General features: G+C 56.7%; 1 protein-coding gene across 3 annotated transcripts in view; it reads left to right on the forward strand.

Annotated features, from left to right (window-relative positions):
- GPR107 (G protein-coupled receptor 107) overlaps positions 1 to 24,447 on the forward strand; it is a 69,284-nt gene extending 44,837 nt beyond the window's left edge. The window contains exons 15-19 of one of the 3 annotated variants that reach the window (XM_060608366.3): positions 548 to 579; positions 10,651 to 10,740; positions 12,347 to 12,430; positions 12,749 to 12,867; positions 19,261 to 24,447. In XM_060608366.3, the coding sequence (XP_060464349.3) occupies positions 548 to 579; positions 10,651 to 10,740; positions 12,347 to 12,430; positions 12,749 to 12,867; positions 19,261 to 19,357 (422 nt within the window). In that variant the 3' untranslated portion in view covers positions 19,358 to 24,447. Of the gene's footprint in view, positions 1 to 547; positions 5,386 to 5,423; positions 10,741 to 12,346; positions 12,431 to 12,748; positions 12,868 to 19,260 lie in introns of those variants that run through there. The other 2 variants (XM_060608365.3, XR_009602736.3) reach the window with 2 other exon arrangements.
- Positions 24,448 to 24,855: the final 408 nt, after the last annotated feature.

A 24,855-nucleotide genomic window follows, 5' to 3' on the forward strand; every position in this document is an offset into this window, starting at 1 on the left:
CATCAGGTTGTGGGCAGTACTCAGAATTTTTTTTTACACACTGAGATGAGACATTCTACTTTTTCATCTTGATGCATTTCAGTATTTCTGAATTTGTTTTTCTTACTCCTTGGCTGAAATATGTAAAAATTCCAAGGGTGATGTCTTTCGGTTGATGAGTTTTGTTAATACTTTTCTTCCTAGTCTCGCCTTTCCCCCTTGTGGGTTCCTCTGGCCCTTCCTCACCAGCTCCCTTCCCCCCCCCCCCCCCCCCCCATCATCCTGCATCATCCTGCATCATCCTGATCCCTCCAACTGCCTCTCTGCCTTCTGCGCCCAGCTCTTACCCTCAGTTTGGGGGTAACCGTGGTAATGAATTGCATCTGTGACCGTTTATTCCCCGAGCTCTTCATCAGGTATTTTGCCTGGGGTGGATAGCACAGCAGGTGACGCCCAAGATGGGGTTGGAGTTGTCCCCAAGCAAACATCTGTAGTAAAGGGAAACCATCGAACTGGAATGCTCTTGTCATCGCCTGGTTCACACGCAGTTTCTTGTTTTTTCCACCAGGTGACAGCATGGGACCTCTTCAGCAGAGAGCGGTCCCATGAGCACACCAGGGCTCTCCTTCTTGGGATGGCAGACTGTTGAGAAAGCACCCATTTCTCATCAGCAAACATCACAAACCCTTTGAGGGGGGACAGAGTAGGTTAGATGGGGGGGTGCCTTGATCCGCATTCTTTCCCGGAGTTGATCTGTAGGCGGTGGCTGCTTTTTAGCTAATCTGCAATTGTGTATTTCATTCGGTACTTTGAGAAATGGTTACACCTGTAACAGTTCTGGAGTCAGGGCAGCCACGTTCCCACGGTCAAGTCCCCCCTGCAGAGAACTCTCAGGAACAGCATCCCCCCCACCCCTCCCTGGCACGCCACCCAGGTGTGACTGCAGAGCAGGCCAGGTCAGAGCTGGGCAGAGGCTGGAGTGGGGACACGGGCCACCGCCCGACCGCAGCTTCCCGGGTGCTCTGAGTGACCCCCCGTGCTCCTCAGTCTGCCCTTCTGAGATCTAGCCCGTCCCAGAGGCAGCTGGCAAAGTGAAGGCCACGGGCAGTAATGTCTCCTGCTAGATTTGGAAGCATTTTTGCTGGATGGAGGCTGAGGCTCCGGGTCCTGTTTATAGGCTCGTTAGGCCATTGACTCAACACACAACCTTGACAGTGACTTGGGCGTAAGACTGTCCGAGTAAGTGCAGTTCGGGCCGACTTCGGCGGGGGGAGCGCTGCGTGTGGGCCGGTGGGTGGCTTTCGGAGTGCTTGTTTGGGTGGTGGTTACTTCTTCGTCTCTGGAGTCCTCCTGACTGAACCGGGGGGGGGGAAGCGTTAAGGATGCAGTCGCCCGCTGGCCTTCAGCTGTGTCTTTGTCCCTCTGTCACACGCTGGTGCTTCTCTCCACTCCCGTGTCATTTAGAGCCTCTGCCGCGCTGCTGCGCTCCCTGAGAGGAAGCTTAATTGAGTCACACGCAGACACCCGAGCTCGGGTTCTACTGTGTTCTGCCTGCCAACATTGACTGGCTGTCACTGCCCTTGAGCCTGGACCTGCTTCCTTCTTTCTCCAGCGTCCTTCCCTTAGGGGACTGGCCTGGGGGTAGATGTTGTTCACTGAATTAACAGTCTCTGCTGCTACTGCTCTTATCCGCGCACACCCCCCCCCCCCCCCCTCCAGGTTTCTAAGGAAGATTCAGAGGAAGGGTTCTGAGGCCTCTGGGCTTTTATGTGAGCTTCAGAGGCCTTTAAACAAATGGTGATGGGCTAGCTGTAGGGCTTGTAGAGGAATGGCTTCATCCTGAGCTGCTGCCATGCTCGGGAAGTTGCTGTGGCCGTGGGAAGTGTTTTTCAGGGCAGCCGTCCTCAAGAGGGCCCTCAGGGTCAAAACAGTTTTCATCACCGGACGCGGTCATCCTTTTTTGCTGTTGATGTTTGCACTTGATGGTACAGGAGGGACGGTGGGTGAGACAGCTGGTGCCTTAGCGCGACTCAAGGCCGTAGCACAGGACTGTGTTAGTGGCCGTTGCTCTCGGCATCAGTGCTGCTCGCAGGGGGTGGGAGAGGCTCGTTCCACTTAAGAGCGGCCTCGATGAAATAGTAAAAACGACTGGTGTTATTAAACCTCAACCCTTAGGGACGCCTTGGTTCAGTCGGTTGAGCATCCAACTCTTGATTTTGGCTCAGGTCATGATCCCAGGGTCATGGGATCAAGACCCACATTGGGCTCCACAGGAGTGCGGAGCCTGCTTAAGAGAGGTTCTCTCCCTGCGGCGCCTGGGTGGCTCAGTCGGTGAAGCGGCCGACTTCGGCTCAGGTCATGATCTCGCGGTCCGTGAGTTCGAGCCCCGCGTCGGGCTCTGTGCTGACAGCTCAGAGCCTGGAGCCTGCTTCGGATTCTGTGTCTCCCTCTCTCTCTGACCCTCCCCCGTTCGTGCTCTGTCTCTTTCTGTCTCAAAAATAAATAAAGGTTTAAAAAAATTCTTTTTTAAAAAAAGAAGCTACTACTTGTCAAGTTTTCATGTGGAATCCAAGACTATTCACAGTTATCTGGAAAGGCCCGCGTCTGCACAAGGCCGTATTTTCTTCACACCCTTCAACCAAAACAGCTCTTGGACAGCACATCGACTGCAGAAGCAAATACCAGAGTCCAGCTGTGTTCCATTAAGCCAGACCCTAAAGAGATTTACAAAAACAGAACACGGTTCCACGCTCCTCGTAAATTGTTTTTGAGTGAGTTATTTTTTATTAAAAAGATATTTAACATGAACACGTACTGAATTCCTTCTTTCAATTTTGCATCGATTATGAAATACTTCGAAATTTGTTTCATTTTCTAATTTGGTGAATAATGACAGACGTTACCAAAAACAAACGTTCTTTGAGGTCCTCAGTAATTTTTAAAAGCGTGAAGGAACCCTGAGGTCAAAAGTTTGAGAACCGTGTGTTAGAGATGAGGCTTGTTGAATCTCTTGTCACGACAGTCACGACCGAAAAGTCTGCCTGGTTCTTTTTTCCTGTGCCTACAGAGTTTATTTCAGGCTTGGCCAGATTCTTCGTTCTGGGCCTCTCGTGCCAAAAAAAAAAAAAAAAAAGTTTTGTTGGGTGTGTTCATGTAAACAGACCTAATGAAAAACCCATTGATGAGAAAGGAAGAAGAATTCCCCTCGCCTGTTTTTGTAAATAAAGTTTTATTGGAATGCCCCGTGCCCACTTGTGGAAGCATCGCCCGTGGCCGCTCCCTGTGCTTCACTGGCAGGGTTGAGTGGTTGGGGCAGAGATCATCTGGCCCACGAGGGTGCTCTCCAGCCCTCTGCAGGAAAAGTTGGCCATCTCCTGGCTGTCGGGGACATTGAAGAGACACCATTTTTAAAAATCCTAGGTGTAATACGATGACGTTGATACACTGACTGCTCACTCTTTACTGGGTGCTGTGAGAGCTTTAGAGCTCGCAGAGGTCTAAGAAATTACTGTTTTTAAGTATTTACCGAACTCCGTCTTTGTGTCCAGAACGGTGTTCTTTGTTGCTTGGGGCAGTAGCTTTTGCATCATTATCCACTGTGATCTTTTACCTTATTACTCTGATGGGAATCTGTGCTTTTCTCTAACAAGATGGCTTTTAACATCAATCACCCTCAGTTCACCAGCAGGGCTTTGGGTTAGACGTTTCGGCCTGGGCTGATGTTTACGAGCACTGTCTTCCCTGACTGCTTTGACCCGGTTCCTGGTTATAACTTCAGGTGCGTCCGATCTTTATTTACATTTTCCAAGCAGAAACCAAGGTGCCCTGCGGCCCACTGATGCTCCAGGCAGTGAGGATTACTATTAGGTTAGACCTGGGGACCCTAAGTCAGAAGCCCTAGGCTGAGGAAGGAGGTCGGGAGAAAGGGGAACTTCCCAGCTGCACTGTGATCTCCCTTCCCCAGCATGCGGGGATGGCTCTAGGACCGGGTGCAGCCTGGGAAGCAAGGAGCTCCCCTGGAATTACACTGTGCTGTTGTCTGCACTGCTGTTGAGGACGGCATGGGGATTACCCCCCGTCCGGAGCACTCTTTCAAGATGATAAGAGTGGAGAGGCAGAAAAAATGAGACGCCCGAAGTTTCATCCTTCCCTTTGTCCCTGGGTATGTAGCTAGAGCGTAAGCTCGTAATCGTCTCCTGTCCCTGAAGCTGCGGCAAGAGTGTACCGTAAGCAAGTCTTCTGCTCCAGGAAGGCGCCTTGCTGGCAGGCGGAGAACGCTCTCTCTCTGGCTGGTGTGGTGCAGGGGCTTAGAGAGCTCATGCATCTCAGGAGTGAAATAAAATCAGATAAAAACAGAGAGGGAGGCAAGCCGTAAGAGACTCTTGACTATAGAGAACAAACGGGGGATTGCCGGAGGGAAGGTGCATAGGGGGATGGGCTAAATGGGTGATGGGGATTAAGGAGGCTACTTGTTGGGATGGATGAGCGCTGGGTGGTATATGTAAGTGATGAATCACTAAATTCTACTCCAGAAACCAAAAAGAGAAGGAGAGGGGGAGGGAGAGAGGGAGGGAGGCTTGCGCATCTCCTAGGGCACGAGGTAGGGTGGCATTCTGTCCTGCACTCAGGGCCACCTTAGGTCACGTATGTGTGTGGCCAGCCATCTAATTGGCATGTTTTTCACGGGGCATTTGTGAGTGCGTCACAGGAGGGGGTGTGTGGTCGCCAGAAACTTGGTGAGATTTTGTGCCTGTGTGCATTTACCCGGGGAGAGGGTTCATGGCCTTCAGCAAATTCTCAAAGCTGTCTGTGACCCTAGAAAGGCTAAAACCACACCTAAATAGACTATTATGAAGAAATAAAGAGAGAGAAAAAGGATCTGATTAGACTGGCTTAATGCAATGATTTTTTATTTCTTTTAATCACCAGATTCCCTCTCTTCATTACTTTCCCCTCACAGATCACCCCAGATCACCCCTTTAATGGCATCAACATCACAGCTTCAGCTCAACATTTCAAAAGAATCAACCTTTGTCACCACCCCGAGTTAGTAGAGTCTATAACCAAAAGCAATGAGGCCTCTATACGCCCCGGCCTGAGAAACAGCCACATTGTGGACACATGCCGTTTTTTAAAATTAAGCCTTTAAAACATTCGGCACCTTGCTGTCTGGGGAGGCCCTTGGCCGCCCAGCAGGCCTGGTTTGCGATCTCAGTTGGTGTGCCCTCTCTGCTTCTGGACGTGGTTCTCCTGCCTCGTGGCCTTGGCTTGCATTTGACCTCCGTGAGTCCTGAGACAGCAGTGGAAACCACGTCTTCCTGGCTGATGACTGCGGTATTTAGGGAGACCCGGGTCCCTTAGGGAGAAGGTGTTGTCTGCTGTTGACCAGGCTGTGGCATAAAGCCTGTGACCAAGCAGTGGGACGTCCCACTGTGACCAAGCAGTGGGACGTCGGGCCTTCTTCCTCGCCCAGCTCATTGCCGGCCGCGAGTCTGTGCCGTGGGCAGCTGGGGACAGCCGGGGGCGGTGTGCTCCTTGGCCAGGCCCAGCCTCAGCCGTGACGTCAGACTAGTGAGGCTCCCGGTATCGCGCAGGCTGCAGGCTGGCCGAGAGACGGGAGGGGAGTCAGATCAGTGCGGGTCTTCAGCACCCCACCCCCCGCCCCCACAGGGCCTCTGATGTGGTTCTAGAGCCCACGGGCAAAAGCAGAGGCTCAGCAGATGGGACAGCAGAAATCTTAGAGTTGTTAGCCTTCCCCTAGAGCGCCGTGGTGGTCGGCCAGTCCGTTGGGCTGTTTCTGCTTCTTTCTTTTTGCTGTTGCCGTACGATAACGTTTGCTTCCAGTAGGACGCAGAGCCCTTAACCGTGCAGTCTGGTGAGCTTTGCCCACTCCTGGATCACGGTTTTAAATGCATATTGGAAGCATGTCCTGTACCACTTCTCACGTGACCCTCAACAGTTTGAAAATCAGGGTGTCCTTGTCTGCAGCGTTCTTGTCTTATCACGGCCGTCCCCATACTTGCTCCCGATACCGTCTGAGACGGATTCGTGGGATCTCCTCTTAGGGCAGGCCACGGGGCGCCTGGGGAGCCGCTCTCTCCCCCAGATGGATGCTTTCAGACCAGTGTGGGCCCGGCTCAACGTGCAGCCTGGCTTTCGGGCCTGGGAGCGACCACGAAGATGGGGGCCGCTGCTGTGCCCTCCCCTGCAGAGGGACTTGGGCTCGGAGCTGAGGCAGACTGTGGAAATGCTGAGCTCGAGGGTGAGTCAGAGCGACGCCGACACCACCCAGCCTTCGCCATCATCCTTATTTCTTTAATTTTTATGTTCGACTCAGAATCCCCCCCCCCCCCCCACCGAAGCACGCCAGGGAGGAAGCAGGAGAAAAGGGCGTGGGGCAGGCGGGGATGGTTTTAAGCCTCACGGCTCTCCTTATACCCAGGGAAGGGTCGTTTGGGAAATTTTTCACCCTTTAAGAGACTGTCATGGGCCTTTGCGTCTGTGTGTCTCATAAATCCTCTGGCATTAAGTTCTCGAGATGGACTGCTGCGTTTCCTGAGCATTGCCGAGCATTTTGAGCCGTGGGCTGCCAGGGGATCCCAAAGCTGTGAATTGCCTTTCTCTCGGTGCAGAGCGTGGGCACGGAGAGCACGGTCCCTCGAGAAAAGTAGACTGGGTTGGGAGTCCTGGCCTCTTCACCTACGAGCTGGGTGACCTCGGTAATTTGCTGGACTTCTCCAGGCCCCGAGGCTTTTCCTCTGTGAGGCAGTGGTAACGGCAGCTCTTCCTTCGTGGAGGCCGTCGTGAGGTTTGCACCCGGCGAAGCGTGAGAGGTGCCTGGTGTGTCTGTGATTCCCTCTCGGTCGATGGTGACGACCAGTGTTACGGTTCCACGACCCCCCAGGGGAGTCCCCTGGGAAGGAAGGGGACCGTCTGTCTCCTTGCCGGCCTCTTAGTTCCTCTTGGGTGTACAGAGGCGAGGTAAGAGTCTAGGGAAGGGACCGCACCTCCTCGAGCCGGGCACATTTGCTCTCGTTCCTGGTCACAGAGGTGGCTGCCTTGGTGAGCGTTTCAGACAGCTGGGTGCTTCCTGTCTCCTGGCACCTGTTCCAGTCTCATCGGTAGAAAGTAGTTGCCAGCATCGGGTCCCTGGTCCTCCGTCCCCGGGAGGTCCTTCGGAGTCCTTCCGGCCAAGCCCTGTTCCGTAATAGGGGCGGCCGGGCCTGGGCACCGGGAGAAGCCCTCAGGGTGATTCCGATGCTCGCCCCGGCGAGAACCCCTGCCACGAAGACCTCCTCCTGCCCGTGAGCAGACCGGGGCCCGGGAACGGAGGGACGGGCCACGGAGGTGCAGGGGCCGGAACGCAGGGCCCTGGACTCCCGTCCGAGGCTTTTTTCCTCCCGCCGGGCTCGCTCTCTGACCGTCTCTGCCGTTTGTCGCGGTGGGGCCGGAAATGGCCAGCCCGGGCTTGAGGAGCCCCAACTCCCGGGGAGCCCGGCCTGCTGCGGCCGCTGAGCGGTAGGCTCAGCAGCCTGCTCCGCTCCAGGGGACAGCTCGTTTGGAGCAGGGCAGGAGGCGACTTGGGAGTCGGGGCTGTGACCTGTGCCTCTCTGCTCGTTGCGCAATTGCTGGTGAGGTTTCGCCGTCCGGGGCCGGCCCCTCCCCACTCGGTCCACTTGTACCCACCGGGGCCCGGGCTCCTGGCAGCCGCCGCAACCCCGCCAATGGCCCGCTTGGTATCGGGTGGATACTCCGTCATCCTAATCCTGGGACCTCAGACATTGAGTGCTTACCGGCTGCTCTTTGCTTTCCGACGGCTGCCTCGTCAGTTCTGCCGACAACCCTAGGAGTAGGTGTGGTTATCCCCGTTTTACAGACGAGGAAACTGAGGCCTGGCAGCTCTTTTCAGCCCACGGGTCCTGCCCCCGTGCTGTGATAAAGCCACCTTTTTGCGCCAAAAGGAAAAAAAAAAGGGGGGCAAAAAGAAATGGAGGCCCAGAGAGGCTAGGAGGCTCCTCTGAGGTCACACAGCCAGGACGCAGCACAGTTGGGATTTGAACCCAGACGTTCAGAGCTGCACTGCCCTCGCTTCTGTCTCCCTGCCTTCGCCGCCTCGGCTGTGACTAGAGCACGCACGGGGGGGGGGGCCGGCAGACTTGTCACCAAATGTCTCCCGTGTGACTGGCAGTGGTGTCCGTCGTGACCGTGGGTTTTGCAGACAGCCTCGAGCTTCGCTTTCTGTGGCTGCATTCCCTATCGCCGCTTGTCCCCAGGTCTGTTTGTCCGTCCTAGCGAGTGTCCTGCTGTGGGACAGTGCCTGGGCACGGGCTCATCTCTGAAGCACCTTGTGGCCTGCCTCGGCCCAGGGTGTCTTAGGCGGCAGGGGGGACATTAGAGCGGCGTCTTCCGCACCCTTCTCACACGAGGGTCCTCGCCCTGCAGCGTCCTTCCCCCTGTGCTGCCTCTCACCCGACCCCAGACTCTTCACCCTGCTGGGAGGGAGGGGTCATCAGACTTCCCTTGTCCCTCCCAGGCGGGATCTGCCTCCCCCCTCTCAGGGAGACCTCCACCAACTCGAGGGTTTGGGCCTCAGTTGGGCTCTCTTTCTTGGTTCTTAACATCCTTTCTCCAGAGAAGTTGTTCTCGAATGTGGATGTGACCAAGGCAGCCGCTGCTCCAGACCCTTCAGGGGCTCCCCGAGGCCCTCGCCACCGCCAGGGAGGAGAGCCGGTGGTGTCTCTTTTCGGCTCTCCCCACGGCCCGGCCCCCGGCCCCCAGCCTCTCCACAGTGCGGCCTGCTTCCTCCTCCCCGCTTGGTGCTCTCCCCCCTGAGCCGTCGTATCTGTTCTTCCCGAGCACTCTGCCCGCTGGCTTCTCCGCTCTTGCTCCCTCCCAAGCCCCGCTCAGACCTCTGCTGCGACACCAGCTCCTGTGGGAACCCTCTCTCTCGCCCTCGTGCCCCTGGTCTAAGTTGGGAGCCCTTCCTTGGGCGGGGCCTCCACAGCCATGGCCTGTCGTGGCCCCTTGGAATCTAGGACTCAAATCTTGATGCTTCTGTCCATCTGGCTGACGGTTCTTGCCGAAGTGAAGGCAGGAGTTTCATTTGTAGGATTTCTTTCAGCCAAGGAAATTCGCAAGACACTTTGCAAGCGTTCTTACTTAAGTGGTCTCCTTGTTAATACTGTCCTTTCTCAGTGATTCCCAAGGAGAATCGAGCATTCATATTCCAGAACTAGTTGGCTGGTTTGGGAGGGCGGCCATCCCCTTGCCCACGTGAAAAAGAAATACAGAAGCAATCCTCGTTCACACAGACGTGCGAGGCTTTAAATTCGTGGTGGTTTAGCCTTCTGACACTTCTCAGTCCTAACGCTTGGTCCTCAGCGAAACTCTGCCAGCCTCTAGCCGGGCAGGGGCACCTGCTTGCGTCACAGGCTCGCATCACACTCGCTGCCCTCGACGCGCCTCGCATCGAGTGTGGAGCTCCTCTGTGCTGCGAGAGGCTCGGGGCCTCTCTTTCCCTGAGGGACAGCAGCCGCCCTGGGGACAAAGGCCACAGCCGCCCCGACTTGGCCTGGCCCAGAGACAGAGTGAATGGCAGAGTGGGTAAGATTTGATTTTAAAAACAAGACTGCCAGATAGGTTGCTAGATAAGAAAGCTTTTGCTGATCAGCCTGCTTTAATGTAGCTTCTTTAAAGGTTGCGTGCGTACGTGAGTCCGTTCCAGCTCGAGACGTGGATGTCATGGCCGCTCAAATCTAACGTGGGGTTAGATTTTCTGTAAAGATTTTCTGATGCTCCCGTGAGGGAGGCATTCGGTTCCTCCCAGGAGGTTCTCACAGATACTGTTCGTTGGTAATCGTGTTGAAGGTTAGCATTCCAGGGATTTCTGTTGGAACCCTAAGCTTGACTGCCCCCCACTAATCATGAGCCAGAGGAGGGGGGAGGGGAAGGGGAGCCTCCTCCACCCACGGTGCCATTGTTAAACGGAACCAGTAATTGAATGCTATTAAGCCAAATTAATTTGCCTCCTGCAGGAAGGTCTATGATGAATGAAAGGCTTGCTAATCAGGGAGGGAGCCAGGCTGCCCTCTGCGGTCATCAATATTTCATGGCCGTGGGCGGTGGCAGGAAGTTAGCTGTCCTGGCTCCCTGACCTTGAGCGATCCAAAGGTAGGACACGGCCAGCAGGGTTGTATTTAAAGGGCTTGTTACAAGTGAAATTTGCAAGATGCGCCCGTGGGTTCATGGAATTTATACCCTCAGCTAGTGGGAGGTGCGGGGACCCACCCGAGACAGGCCCTGGTCCCTAGTGGGGAGTGCAGCCGTGTCGACCACGGTGGCAGAGCCGAAATGTTTAGCAACGGCTTTGGGGGGTAGGGGCCGATCTGTAGTGCCTGCTGATTTCCGTGGTGTCCGCACACCCCCAGCTTGGCGAGTTCAGAGCTGCTGAACCCAGACTGGGGAGATGTACACCAGCAGACTGCCGGAGCTGGGGACCCCAGCCTGCTGCTCCCACAACTCCCTGATCCTCCCTGGGGACCGGGGGGAGAGCCTCCCAGGCTGTTGCGGCTGCAGAAATGTAGATGTGCCCCCGGCAGCACTCACCTGCATTGGATTTGGCCTCTTGACAGAAGGCACTTAAATGTCACTTGCTTTGAAAGATGAGAAAAGAAGTTAACGTGCCTCTCATTTTGTTCTTTCTTCTCCCTAGCTGCTATTAACTTAGCAAAGCTGAAACTTTTCAGACACTATTACGTCTTGGTGAGTAAAAAAAAAATAAAAAAAAAAAATTAAAAAAAAAAAAATCCTAGATCTGTAAATAAGCCCAGGACAAGGAGTAGAGCAAACAGACTTCCCAAGAATTGGCAAAAGCCCAAGAAGTGCTACCTGGAGCCGTGTGGGTTTCATTTTATCCGACCGAACTGTGTCTTTTGAGAAGAGAAATTGAACAGCTGAGTCACTTCTTTTTAAATGTTAGTTTTCGGGGCGCCTGGGTGGCTCAGTCGGTTGGGCGACTGACTTCGGCTCAGGTCATGATCTCGCAGTTTGTGAGTTCGAGCCCCGCATCGGGCTCTGTGCTGACGGCTCAGAGCCCGGAGCCTACTTCGGATTCTGTCTCCCCCCTCTCTCTAACCCTCCCCTGCTCACGCTCTGTGTCTCTCTGTCTCTCAATAATAAATAAACATTAAAAAAAAAAAATTTAAAAAAAAATGTTAGTTTTAAATTTGGCTTTAAATACTCAGAGAAGTAACACATGCTTGATGTTTTCCTACAATGCAGGGACTATAGAGACAGAGCAAAAGCCCTTTCTGACCCTGACCTTCTCTCCCTCCCCTCCCCTCCCCGTAGGTCATGACTGGTCCCAGTTTGGTGGTCATTTCTCTAGCTGCTCTTCAGGCATATTCCATACACGGCCGTCCTTTGGCTTGCTCGTTTTATCCGTTTGCAAAAACGAGATCACGCCTAAAATCTGGACGTGAGAAGTCCCTGTGAGCGGACGCCACAGGCGGGAGTTGCTGTAACTTCTTAGGATAACAATTTCTTGGAATATACGAGGCGTAAGCTCGCCCGGTGTTCGCTTCCTGACTCGGAAAAGAAAGTTTCTGAGTCGTCTTCCACCTGTGGTTGGACCTTTCCTTCCCTGCAAGCGCAGCCACCCCGGGCGAGGTCCCAGTGGCCATCTCGGCGAATCCTTGCCTCGCTCTCCATCACTAGAGTACTTAGTGTTACTTAGTGTCGTTGGTACTTCCTCTCCGCGTGGGCCTCAGGCGCTCACAGCGTCTGCTCAGGAGGCTAAAGCAGCGTTGCCATTACTCCTCAGAAACATTCCTCAGAGCCTGGGAATAAAAAAAAAACCTTCGGGGATGGAGATCAATGGGGTGTGTGTGTAGAAAAGGCGAGGGAAGGGTGACTGGGGAGTTCAGAGCGGCCACACCAAATGTTTTGTCCCCCCAGCGTTGGGTGGGCACCTGGCGATGAGAAGCCTGTCTCTGCCCACGTGTTTTTTGGTTTTGGTTTTTTTTTTTTTTAATGTTCATTGATTTATTGTGAGAGCGAGTGAGCGGAGGAGGGGCCCAGAGAGGGGGAGACAGAGGATCCCGAGCAGGCTTTCTGCTGCCGGGGCAGAGCCCGATACCGGACTCAGTCTCACGAGCCGTGAGATCGTGACCCGAGCCGAAATCAAGAGTCGGACGCTTAAGCGACTGAGCCACCCAGGCGCCCCTCTGCCACGTTTATTAATTAGCCTCAAACGGTTGTGCTCGGGTAATTCTGTTTCTCCTCTGTGGTTCCTTGGCGAAAGCCAGTTGCTGGAAGTGCTGTGATTTCTGTGTTGATTTGATTGCTTATTTCTTTTTTCTCCTCCTAGATCGTATGTTACATATACTTCACCAGGATCATTGCGTTTCTCCTCAAACTGGCCGTTCCGTTCCAGTGGAAGTGGCTGTACCAGGTGGGTGCACGACTCGGTGACGTGGAGACTTCCTAGAGCCACTCGGTGCCAAAGGGCGCTGTAGGAAGCGCAGGGATGTGAGGGGCTCTGAAAAGATACCTGTGACGACAGGTTGAAGCAGGGCGTCGTACGCGTCCTCTCGGGGCAGCGTGCTCCTAGCTGGGGCGCGGCACACCTTCCGGGGAGACCCTGCCCTGGCGTTTGAGCGGCCGGCGAGCCGGGGGTCGTGGGGGGGGCTGGGCTGGTTCGTTTCTAGTTCCACGGCCTTCCGAAGAGCAGCGTGCTGATCCCTTTGTGGGGGTGGGTTTTGATTTGCAGCTCCTGGACGAAACGGCCACGCTGGTGTTCTTTGTCCTAACGGGATGTAAATTCCGTCCGGCCTCAGACAACCCCTACCTGCAGCTCTCTCAGGAGGACGACCTGGAAATGGAATCAGTGTAAGACATCTCCTTTCTCGCGCCTCCTCCTTTGCCCGGGGACCCGACGTAGCGCAGAGCAGTGCCGTGTGACCCGGGGCAGCTTCTCCGTGCGTCGTGTGGCCCCAGAGACGGTGCCTCTGTATTTAGCAGAAGGACGTGGACGCCTAAGCCCCGGGCTCTCCCACTCCTTGCTTGTTGCCCGACGAGCTGTGACGGGCCAGGTCCCTTGAGGTGTTTGATGATTAGCCTGAGGCCGAGTTTCAGGGGTGCTCCCTCCAGCCAGACAGGTGGCCTTTCGACTTGTCCCGGTTCAAAGGCTGAGCCTCTGCCCATGCTGGGCCCTGCTGGGCCGTCAGGCAGCGTAGGACCGCTGTGTGTGCTCAGCCCCCCCTGCGGGAACAGTGACCGGAAGGCAGATCCCAGACGGGCCCCAGACAACAGCTCTCTGTGGAAGAAGAAATACCTTTTTACAGATAGCAGAGGGGTGAACGGCAGGACTGTCGGACGTTCTAGGAAGAGCAGAATCTGAGCAAATAACTTGGCCGAAGGGGCCCAGATGAAAGTCCCGTGAGCGGCTGCGTGACCAGCAGGCCGTAGTGGATTCTTCCGTTCCCCTCACGGCAGGGCTTCCCTGGGGGCCACGGCTAGAAGCTGGATGGCTGGGTCATTTGATGCCCCCCGTATCCTTTCCGTCAGCCATTGCATCGGAAGCGAGCATGCACCGTGAAGGTATTTTTGATTCGCGGCAAAAAAAATTTTGAAAGAGAGAGAGAGAAACCACACATGCAAGCAAGGGAGGGACAAAGTGAGAGGGAGACACGGAATCGGAAGCGGGCTCCGGGCTCCGAGCCGTCAGCACAGAGCCCGACGCGGGGCCCGAACCCACGAACCGCGAGACCGTGACCTGAGCCTAAGTCGGACGTTTAACCGACCGAGCCACCCAGGTGCCCCACATGGTGGACGTTTTTTTAATTTTTTTTTTTTTTAATGTTTTATTTATTTTTGAGACAGAGAGAGACAGAGCATGAACGGGGGAGGGGCAGAGAGAGAGGGAGACACAGAATCTGAAACAGGCTCCAGGCTCTGAGCTGTCAGCACAGAGCCCGACGCGGGGCTCCAACTCACGGACCGCGAGATCGTGACCTGAGCCGAAGTCGGCTGCTTAACCGATTCAGCCACCCAGGCGCCCCACATGGCGGACGTTTTTTTAATTTTGTTTTAGGTTTTGTTCCTCTGTGGCAACACGTGATGGCGGTGGTGACCGTTTTGGCAGAGGGGTCTGTGTGTGTTCAAGTCGGGGCAGGGTAGTGGGGACAGGGGGCACGAGTCAGGTGGAGCCTGGAGAGGGTGTGGCCTTTATCCTGGCGGCTTTGGGAAAGTCGGGATGTCGAGGGTTGTCCATTGGTTGCCTCAGCTGCCGCTGGCATTCTGAGGGAGGACCACTCTGATGGCGCCGTCTTCTGTGGCCGGTCAAGCGTGAGCCGTCCTGTCGTCGTGAAGGGGGCTGCTCTTCGGTGGCTGAAAAGCCAAGTATGTACCAGCCAGAGAGTCAGACCACAGAGGGAGGTTTCGTTGAGGGTGGTGCCCCTGGAAAGGAAGTCGGGGAGCCGAGTGAGGCCAAGTGCCTTTAAGTCAGCAGAGAAATTGTCCTGGGGCTTCCCTTTGGCTGAGAGAAAGTTCTGCCGGAGAGAAAGCCCCGTGGGCTTAACACGATGTGACAGAGCGGAACGGGCCCGAGGTGGAGGGACGCTGCCGTGACAGCCTGCCGTCCGCACTCACCCGCAGCTGGGTGTGAGGGCCGATGGCAGCTTCTCGGGGACACCACCGCGCCCCAGGCTGCCCGCTCCCTCTTCTGCTTGGAGCTGCTGTTCTGAACGGCACCTCTTGAGTCTTCCAGAAACAACCGAAGCCAGAGGCGAGCAGAGCCACTGTGTTTTCTAGAAGGTCGGGAGCTCTCTGCCATCCCCCTCGGAGGGTGTTTCCTCAAGAAAGGAGCTTGCTCTGATCCTCACCACAGAACAGATATCGCTTCCTCTTGGTGGGAGGGACTACTCCCTAGGCCTCACACACCCGAAACCAATCCTCCTGACGAGTCTTCCCCCCTGGTGGCACACGAACTCTGCCCTGGGCCACTCACCGACCTTATTGACTTGCGATTCCGGGTAGTTTCTTTTCTTCCTGTTTTCGCTTCCTTTCTCTGAAGTGCGGTACATCTGGGAGGTGAGTCTTGACGGTTGAGCCCAGGACAGGCCGTGCTCCTCCCGGGGTCGAGTGCTCCCACCCTTCCTCCGGCTCAGGCCTCGTCCGGCTTCTCCCGCTGAGCCTGCAGAGTGAGGGTGCAGTGAGAAGTAGCCGACTTTCTGTCTTTTTGTCCTTTTACTTCTGTGCACACCTCTCACTGGGCTAACCAGAGCCTTGCCCATTTTGATAAGAGAATTTATCCTAAAAAACTCAGGTTAGGAAGAATGGCGTGCGTGCGGTTTTCGGCGTTCAGACTTGGCCACAGCCAAGCCCCCTGTGCTTTGCATGTCCTTGAAGATCTGAATTATTTTCTGCTGTCTTGAGAAGTCAGAACGGAAGAAACATTTGGTGTGGGTTCCAGGGCCGGGAAGCTGCCTCTCTGGGGTTCCCGTTGCAGAATGCTGGCCTCAGGGTTGCGGCCAACCTTTTCCCACTCAAGTGGGTATGTAACAAAAGTGGAAATGGGAATTCGAGACTAGTAGAATTGTTTCTCGACCAGTCCTCCCCACGTTTCGAGTCCAGAAAAGAGTTTTCAGTTGGGTTGTACTTTATAGTTGGGTTCCAGAAACGGATGTGTCCGGGGGCCACTTAGGCCCAGGATCGCGGTCTGGTGCAGCAGAAGGGGCAGCCGGTGCCCGGGGCTCCCTCTTTTATCTTGCTTGTGTCCAGTAGGCCTGTTCCGTTGCGAACGCAGATAGGGTTCTGCTAGGAAAGGAGATGTAGAAGGGAAGTGGGAGGCGGCCGTGGGACCATCTGCTGTCTCCAGCTCTGTTACACTCCCCTGCTCCTTCTCTCAGGCACATCCCTGCCCCACTTTCCTCTCTGTCCTCCACGCCTCTCCCGATCCCGCAGGGAGCACATCAGCTGGGCTCCACACCTGCCACCGTCACTCGGGCCTTGAGGCCGGTGGCCTCCCCGAGTCAGGAGTGGCCACTTGGGCTCGAGGAAGTGCTTCCCCGAGCAGGCACCGGAGGCCACGACAGCTCCGGGTGGCTCCGTCAGCCCCGCAGGCGGTTTGGAGCCCTGCCCCCAGGGAGCTCCCGGTGTCCCTCGGGAACGGTGTGCCGGGGCGCAGACCGCACCGCCACAGGGGGGTGCGCCCGGAGCCCAGAGCAAGGGCGATGAGGAGCTAGTGAGGCAGAGAAAGAGCGAGCAGAGGTGAGAAGGACAGAGCCCGCCCTCTCCCGACCTCACTGTCCCCGTTTGGGAAGTGAAAGGTTACGGCCGCGCGGCAGCCCCGGAGGCTGAGCCTGCCTTCCCAGAGCTGCTGTTGGGGCTGGAAGTCACTGCGGCCCGTTGCCTGACCTGAGCTCGGAGGGGCCTCTCCTCGCCGTGCACCGCGTCGCCGAGCTCTGCCGGCTGTGCTGCGGGTGCTGCTCCGGGGGCCGGTCACCTGGTGGCTTTTCTGCCGTCGTCCCCCCTTCGGCATTTGCGCTCAAAGTGGGACCCGCAGGGAGGTGCCCGCGGAGCCCCGAGGTGGCCGGAGGCTCACCTCCCGTCCCTGCGTGCGGGGCTTTCGGGCGCCTCCTTTCTCCTGCCGCAGCGTCTGAGCCCCAGTCGGCGGGGGCCGGCCAGTCTCGCCTGCCGCACCTGGGCACCAGATGTCCTTCTTGCTTCCCAGCGGTTTGCTGTGCGACAGGACACGGAGGCCCGCCGGCGTCACTGCCATCCGCTGTCTTGACCTGCTTCCGCCCGCCTCCCCGCTACCTGCTCTCGTTCCCCCTGTGTTGGCGCACACCCCGATTCCTCCGGCCTTGGGGCCTTTGCCCTCTTCTCGGCGGGTGGGCGCACCCGAGCCCAGGGTCGCCTCGGCCGTCTCCCCACTGACCACTCCCCAGTCCCCGGCCCCGGCCACGTGCCTCTGGCCGTCTGCCCCCCATCACCCAGGCTTGCGCCCCCTGCATCCCTTGAGGGCCTCAGCGGCACAGCCGGCCACCCGGTCACCACCGGCAGAATATGGCGGTTGACCTCAGCACCTACCTCTTCTCAGCCCACCTGGAGTGAGTGGCCACTTCTCGGGGACCAGATGTCGTGTCTCCTCCCCCCGCCCCCGCTTACCCCAGCGGCCCCGCCTTCCTCCGGCCCGCACGACAGAGCAAGGGTTTTCTCGGCTGGTTCACCAGCCAGAAAGCTGCATCTGATGAGGGAAAGACAGGGGGCAGGTGTGTGTCCCAGGCCGCAGCCCGAGCCCCACTCGGGTCCCGCGAACGGGCTGCGCTCTCTCTGCAGCCAGGGCCGTAGCCCCACGCGGCTGCTGTCACCTCGAGCAGCTCTGGGAGACACGAGGCTGCGTTTCTCGTCAGACCTCCGGCGTTTGGAAAGGCCGTGCTGGGTGTGGAAAGCCTCTGGTTCCCCTGGGCCTGCAGCCACTCCCCCCGTCCGTCCCAACCAGAGACAGCCGGTCCCTTGAGGAGCAGCCGTGCGTGCGCGCGCCTGTCGCCGGGGAGAGCCGTGCCCTGCCTCCCTGGCCGACGGGAAGTGACGCTGGGTCACGTGGCCAAGTGAGCCGGTTTCCTTTGTCCGGGGGCCGCACGTACACTCACTGACCGCCTCCGCGGGAACCCCCCGGTTCCCCCGAGGTCTGCGTCTTGGCGGCCCGCCTTGTCCTGACTTTGCCAGAAGTACAGCCAACCCGTGAGTCTGAAGGACTCTTGTCTGAGAAAAGTCCCAACTCTGGAGACGACTGGATGGCTTTGAGGCTCGGTCACAGCAGCAACATGGTGGCAGGAATGAAGGGTGGAAAAGGGTGGAAATTTTCCCTTCCCCCGTAAAATCATTTATTTGCCTTTAGCTCCAGCTGGACCGACTCTAGACATGCCACGTGTAGGGCCACCGAGTTACCATTTGTAGGTGAGAGGATTTGCTGGCTGGTGGAGGTGGGTGGGGACGAGAGTCCTTGGACAGACTGAGTTGCCTGAATTTATTTTACTCACTGGGAAATTCTCGTTGGTCTGGGCACATAGGTGCCTCGTTGTTTTCTAGAGTTCCCCTAGTTTCTTTAGCTTCCAGAGGTTTCCTATGTGCTCCTTGCCCCCCACACGTAGCCTCCTGGGTTACCAGCATCCCCCTCTAGAGCGGTAGGTACGTTTGTGATAGTCGATGAACTTCAGCCTGACGTGTCGTCGTCACCCAGAGTCTGTCACTTACCTCAGGGTTCTCTCCTGGTGGTGTGCATCCCGTGGGTTTGGACAAACGTGTCATGCCATGTATCGGTCTGACGGACTTCGAGTGGTTTCACTGCCCCGTGACCCCTCTGAGCTGTGCCTGCCCCGTGGAGCCGTGTCTCTGCGTGATGTCTCCTGCTCCGAAGCCGCCCGGTCCCTTCCTGGGTCCAGAGAGCATCAGAACCTGTCCAGCTCACAGACTGTGAGGCGGGGGGGGGTTTTCCTGTCGTTGACCCCACCCTCTCGAGAGATGCCGTGACCCACTCCCTGGAAAGGGCCGCTGTGCTTGGCTCGTCACGCTCCCGAAGCTGAATGTTCTTGCGTGTCTGACCTATGCATTCGGCACAGGGCTCCGTGGCGCCTGCTCGCCTCTAGGCAGCGGCAGAGGTGAGGCCCCTGTCCTGGGGTCACAGCGTGGAAGCAGAGCCACGTGCTTGTTGAGAGCCGCGCAGCCTGGCCCCCCAGGTTTGTAGGCAGCCGCCGGTTCCCCATCTCTGACGGCCAAAGAACCTTTGGGCCAGAAGGTTCCTCTGCACCCGTGGTTGTGTCTCATGACTCAGAAAGGATCCGCGTGGCCGGTTGTTACGAGTGACGACACCTGATGAGCTCTGTGTTCGCAAAGTTCTGATACAGACGTTGCTCTCGTCATCCGTGTAGATCTGCAACATAAAAACTCGTGGAGGCCGCGACAGGGAGAGAGAAGGAGAGAGGCCGTCACTGACCGTAGTAATAACAGCTGGTGTGCATTGATTGGGTGCTTTGGACAATCTCGTCTTTCTCTGATGACGGTTCTGAGAAGCGTGAGTCATTTCTTATACTTGAGAACAGGGAGGTCCGATGACTTGGCAGAGGTCACACAGCCAGCCCGGAGCGGGGTCAGGACCCAAACCCAGGCCGGTCTGTTTCTAGAGCCGACACACGTAAACCACCCGGCTGTGCTGTGGTGACGATGGCCTTTTGCTCCAAGACTGAGATTTTCCCAATTTTTTTTGTTCTCCTCATTCAGAGTGACGACGTCAGGGGTGATGGAGAATATGAAGAAAGTCAAGAAGGTGACCAATGGCTCGGTGGAGACCCCAGGCGACTGGGAAGGCACCGCGTGATGGAGGAGCCTGGCGGCGGGGACTGTCGAAGAGAACCTTTAATTTATTAATAGTCCTAGTGGTGACCCGGGGCGGTCGGCACCTCCCGACGGTGACACCACAGAGCACGTGGCCGGGAACAAAGCGCCACGGAAACCTAATTTTTTACTCTCTTCTATGGAAACTGGACCTGTGGCTGGTTATAGGCAGCTAGAAATCTCCTTCAGGTGGGAATGGTTGGGGGGGGGGGGGGGCAGTGTAGCCAGGAGGAGGATAAAAGGAAGACTCTGTTTTTAATTTATATTTCTTTCTTTTTTTCACCGGGAACTCTCCGGAAATAGGTAGTCACGCCCCAGGTGTGTCACGGCAGAGACCTTGGGGGAGGGGGCAGGGGGGCGGCGGTGCGAGGCCGGAGCTGGTCACGGCTCGGGAGCAGGGTCGCAGGAGCTGAGCACGGGCTGAGGATACAGGGACAGAGAAGGGAAAGAGAACGTATCGTCGCATCTTTGGGGGACAAAAAGGAATGAAGTTAGGTTATTTTAGAAAGCAAAGCCCAAGCCCAATTTAGTTATGTGGAGCCTGCCCCAGGATTCCTGGCCCTGAGTGTCGCCCCAGACCTTGATCCCAGATTCTGAAAGTGACCAGGAACCAGCAGCTCTAGAGGCCCGGTGGTCGTCTTCCCAAAGGGGCTCTGTCGTCTGAGGGCTGAGTGTCACTGTTAGAGTCACGGCTCTGGGACCGTGGTGGGAAGTGCTTTTCTTGATTGAAGGGTATTTAGTGTTGTCTGACGGGTGGGCAGAAATGTATTTTTCAGCTCAAGAAGCATCATCCAGTAGGGTTTCCTCAAACAGCTGGCTCCTCTGACCGCCCAGAGCAGGGCCACCTCGCTTCCCTCTGTGCTTGTGTTCGCGTCTGTCTCGTGTCATCAGAACCCGGGGAGAAATGGGGAGGAATCTTCCTTAAGGAGCAGCTGAGGGCAGAAAACGTAGTGTTTAAGCAAGTACTTAAGTACAACTAAGTCGTCATCGTTAAAAAGCTTTTGCTGTAAACCGGGTAGGCTTTCCAACAGGAACGGAACAGACTCGTGCCTGTATCCCCGGAGCGTGCATGCGAAGAGAGCAGGTGTGGTTGAGCAGAGCTTTACCCTCAGGGACTGGCGATGGCGACGGCGAGTTCTTCCTCAGACCCCGCAGAGGGCCCCTCCCAACTCCCAGAGCCTAGAGATGGACACGGGTAGCCGCTTCCCCGGGGGGACCGGTGGTGCAGCTGGTAGCGAAGTCATTTGGATAACGGGACAGGCTCGGAACGTCCGCTGTGACGCAGGGAAGGAGGGCTTGGCAATGATTTCCCAACGTGGTTTTGGTCGCACGGGCCTGGGGCAGGAGGCTGAAACGCGGCCTCGTCGGGAATGCTCCCGGGGTACCGGGACCCCTTGCCTGCCTGGGCCTCTCGGGGGTGGACAGCGGCCGTCTGCCGGGGTGGTTTTCTCACCCCTGGCTTGGGGGAGTCCGTCAGAAGCCGCAGGACTTGGTGGCACTCAGGACCCCAGGCTTGGGCACCTGAGCAGAGTCCTCAGAAAGCGGTTGTTTTCCATCTCCTGGGCCGCTTTCTCTCCCGGATGAAGGGGCAGGAGAGTTTTCACGTGCTCACTGTAGTCCCCTCTGTGGTCTGTGAGGCTCTTCCTGCTCGAAGTTCTGTTGTGGCCAGGCCTGTGGTGCAAGGAGGCTCCTTCCCGGGCCGCTGCCACTGCTGACCCTGCCACAGATTATAGGGAAGGGGCCATGTGTCTCCCCACCTTCAGGAGTGAAGAAATCTGCCCGAAGTATTTACTTAAGGGACCTTTTCTCTTTTGCTTCCTTCCTCCCTCCCTCCCTCCCTCCCTCCCTCCCTCCCTCCCTCCCTCCCTGCCTCCTTTTCTTTCTGTCTCTGTAGTCAGGTTGGGGCTACAGGACAGAAGAAGCAAGTTGCAGGGAGGACGGGAACATTAAGACTTTGCTTTCGTGGCATAAACACGGTTCCAGTGCTTCTGAAATGTGTCTTGTGCTGTGGCCCAAACCCCCGTAGGCGCTTCCCTCTGAGGGACGCGTCCGCTGTTTGTCCTGCGAGCAGGTGTTCTGGAGCAGGCCGTCGTAGACTTCTTGGCAGGACCCAAAAGTGCAATGAAAGCTTCCCCCTGGAAGGGTCCCCGTGGAAGCGAAGCAGTGAGGGAGCGAGGGAGGAGGAGAGCGGCCGTGGGCACCGCCGGCCTGATGGCCGTCCCGGAGCCGGCCGTGGCGCCCGCCTGCCTCTGGCAGAGCCCGAGCCTCAGCCACCACGGCGGGGCGTGAGCCAGCGCGTTGGGCTTCTCTGTGCGACACGTGTGCCTCTCGGCTCGTGCACACCGCAGCTGAGTGGCCGCACGTGACCACCTGACCCCTCCGGAACCGGAAGGTGCAGGCGAGATAAGGCAGTGATTTAGGAACAAAGGCTGACAAGTGGGTCGTCTGCCCGCAGCCCATGTTGTAACTGGCAGGTGTGAAGCGAGGCCAGGGATCAAGAAGAATCAGAACCCCCGCCCAAGATCGGGAAAACTGGTTCTCCCGCATTTTTACAAGTCATTTGTGCTCTCCATCCTGTTCTGTAAAAATATCCTGTCTTTGTCCGTCACGTAGTAGCTGTGGCCGGCGTTCAGCTCTGCCCCCGAGGGAAGGGCACCGACCGATGGGTTCCAAGCCAGGCAGGTGCGCCGGCCCCTCCAGCAGCCCGGTATTCTCGGCTGCGCGGGCTCCCTGGGACGCGGGGCTGCAGCGGTTAAGCCCTTCGGTATTCCAGGGATCGGGCCGGAGGGACTGGGTGCACGTCGTGGAGTGATCGGCAGTATTTATAGCTTTGTTTTGTGCTCCCGCTGCCCGTTTCTGCCCACGCGTGCTACCCGTGCTTCCTTTGAGAGCTCTGCTGTGGACGGGAAGTGCGGCCGGCTGCGAAAGTTCAGGAAGGAAGGGGGTCTGTTTTCCTCCAATGAGATGTGTGCGTTTTGCTAGAAAGCTACTACTTCGACGATAAGAACAGTCATCGATCTCTTAGTCCTGGCTCTTAACGGTGGCCGGGGACTCCACCAGCCTCCTTGTCGGTTCCTCGCTGCTTTAAAATTTCAGTAGCAGCGCACTTGAACCTGCCGAATGCAACTCGGGTGAATCGGAGGCCCATTCTCCCCTTAGGAGGTGCTTCCTCTAGTGTAAAAAATGGTTTCTCAGGTCATAGCCTGAGTCCGTTCCGTTTTCTTCCAAGAGACCACTTTGGAGTAAACTATCCAGGTTTGGTTTGCTTTCACCCGGACACAGCCGGCCAGCCAGCCCCAGCAGCGCAGTCTCGTCGTAAGTCTGCTCCGGGTGCCTGTCGAGGCGAGATTTCTGCGCCTGCCTTACCATCTCGTCGGGATGTCTGCTCTGTCCTGTTCCACAGCTGCCCGCCTTCCTCCCCCTCCCCCTCCCCCTCCGCCTCCCACTCCCCCTCCTCCCCCCACTCCCCCTCCTCCCCCCTCAGCCCACGGCTGTCAATTCCACGGAGGCTCCGTCTGGGAATACGGGCCGAAGGCTTTGGTGCAATTGCAGCATTTGCTCCCAGTAGCTGTGTGAAGGATGTACTTCCTGAGCTAAGGAGAGTTTTGTCCAGAGCGTGGGTACTATGCCGTGTTTTATGCTCTGGACCCCTGCACTCAAATGTATGCTTCTTTAATGCTGAAGAGTCTGTTACCAGGAGCCAGTCCTTACGGACCAAGAAGAGTGTGAAAGATGCCTGTTTGAACCGCGAGTGGCGTTCCGGCCGTCTCCCACATCCCGTGGCATCTTCTCCGAGGAAGGTCCTTAGCACGTTCGGCGGTCCGATGACGTGGTTGGTCCTGCTCCGTAGCGCCCGTGGAACAGCGGAACCAGCTATGGCTCATGCTGACAAGGCGCCGAATTTCACGGGAGGCAGACCCCAGCCCCCTCCTCGGCCCATTCCCACACTCCATGCTCCCCGCTTTGCTTCCCCCTGACCCGCCCCGGCCTTCTCACAGACTGAGGGTGTGCTGAGTGCACGGCGCCCCTGGCCTCCTGCCTGTTCCTCCTGTTCAGGATTCCGTAAACGAGTAGCTTCCACACGAAAGACGTTAGGCTTTGACTTGCTCCTTCTTGGTCTGTCGGGAAGGTATTCATCTGGACCATACCGTATGTTCCAAAAGATCGCTCTTTACTCCAGGTTTCTCCAGGGTGTCTTGGGCTGGAGGTCTTTAAAAGAGACCCGCCTGAGTTGACGCTAATACTTGGCACGCCTGGAGTGTGGTTCCTGATTGGCGTACTGACCACTCCAGGGTCCGCAGGGCCCTTCTCTTATAGCCTGGCGTTGCAGCTGTGCCCCGCTGTAGGGTTTGTGCTTGCAAAATGCTTCTCGGTGGTTCTCTGCTAGGGTATGGGACATTACATCCCCTGAGGCACCGTGTGAGGGAAGCAGGCTGGCAGAGAGGGACCAGGCGTTCTGGGAGCAGGGATCTGGTCGGGCTGCACCAGGGACTGTTGGAATTCTGGGGGCAGGAAGTCTGCAGGCAGGCCACCTGGGAAGGAGGAGTGCTGGACAAAGTCAGCAAGGGTCAAAGCGAGACAGAAAAGCTAACTCACTTCCAAAACAGTAAGCGGATTTCGAGGCAAGCCTTGAGGTTTTGCGGTGGACAGCCAAGTCAGACGGGCGGGGGGGCGGGGCAGAGAGTCAACCTTCTTAGCATTTAAGACACTTAATACAAAAGGATCCCCAAATCTCGTCCACGTGGGGGCGGTTCTTGACGCCCTAAGCAGCTTTTGCCCACCGTCATTTGGATTTGCCTGGTCACGTGACCCCCAAAGAAGTCAGACACATCCAGTCCAGAAGTAAGTTTCATTTGGGGGACAAAATGTCTGTAAATATCATTTGCTTTTCAGGTTAGATTGGGATGCAGGAGTTTGCAGTATTTTTTTTTTTTTTTTTTTTTTAACACGGCTGATCACGGAAAAGTATTTATGTAAACACGTAACGGGTGGGGCTTCCAATCAGGGTGACGTCTGGGACGGATTCTCTTGCTGTGATGCAAACATAGTACAATAAAGATTCTCTGACGGAAAGGTACGTTTGTAATCCTGGAGGGAGTCGCTGACTCCTGGCTGCTGTCTCTCTTCCTCCCCCTCCCTCTCATCATCATTTTTTGGGATTCTTGTTCATTAAATTAGTTAACTGCCTCCCACCTGCTCGCACCGCCAACAGTGACTCCTACCAAGAGAAGTTCCATGCGCCTCAGCAGACCCCGCGGCTGTGGTGAGACGCAGACGTGTGACTGCAACCCCAGGGGCTCGGTTTCGGAACAGGCTAGAAATCCCTTGTAGTTTCCGGGACGCCCCTGCCTCCACGGGGCCCGTGAGCGCCTTCCAAATCGGGCCCTGCGGCTGCTGCCACTGGAGGGGAGGGGACCGCGCAGCCTGGGGGCAGATCCCTCACCGCGACGGCCTCCGGTTCGCCCTTCCCCGCACAAGTTG

This window comes from Panthera onca, chromosome D4 (assembly GCF_046562875.1).
Source record: "Panthera onca isolate mPanOnc1 chromosome D4, mPanOnc1 haplotype 2, whole genome shotgun sequence".
Taxonomy (NCBI): domain Eukaryota; kingdom Metazoa; phylum Chordata; class Mammalia; order Carnivora; family Felidae; genus Panthera; species Panthera onca.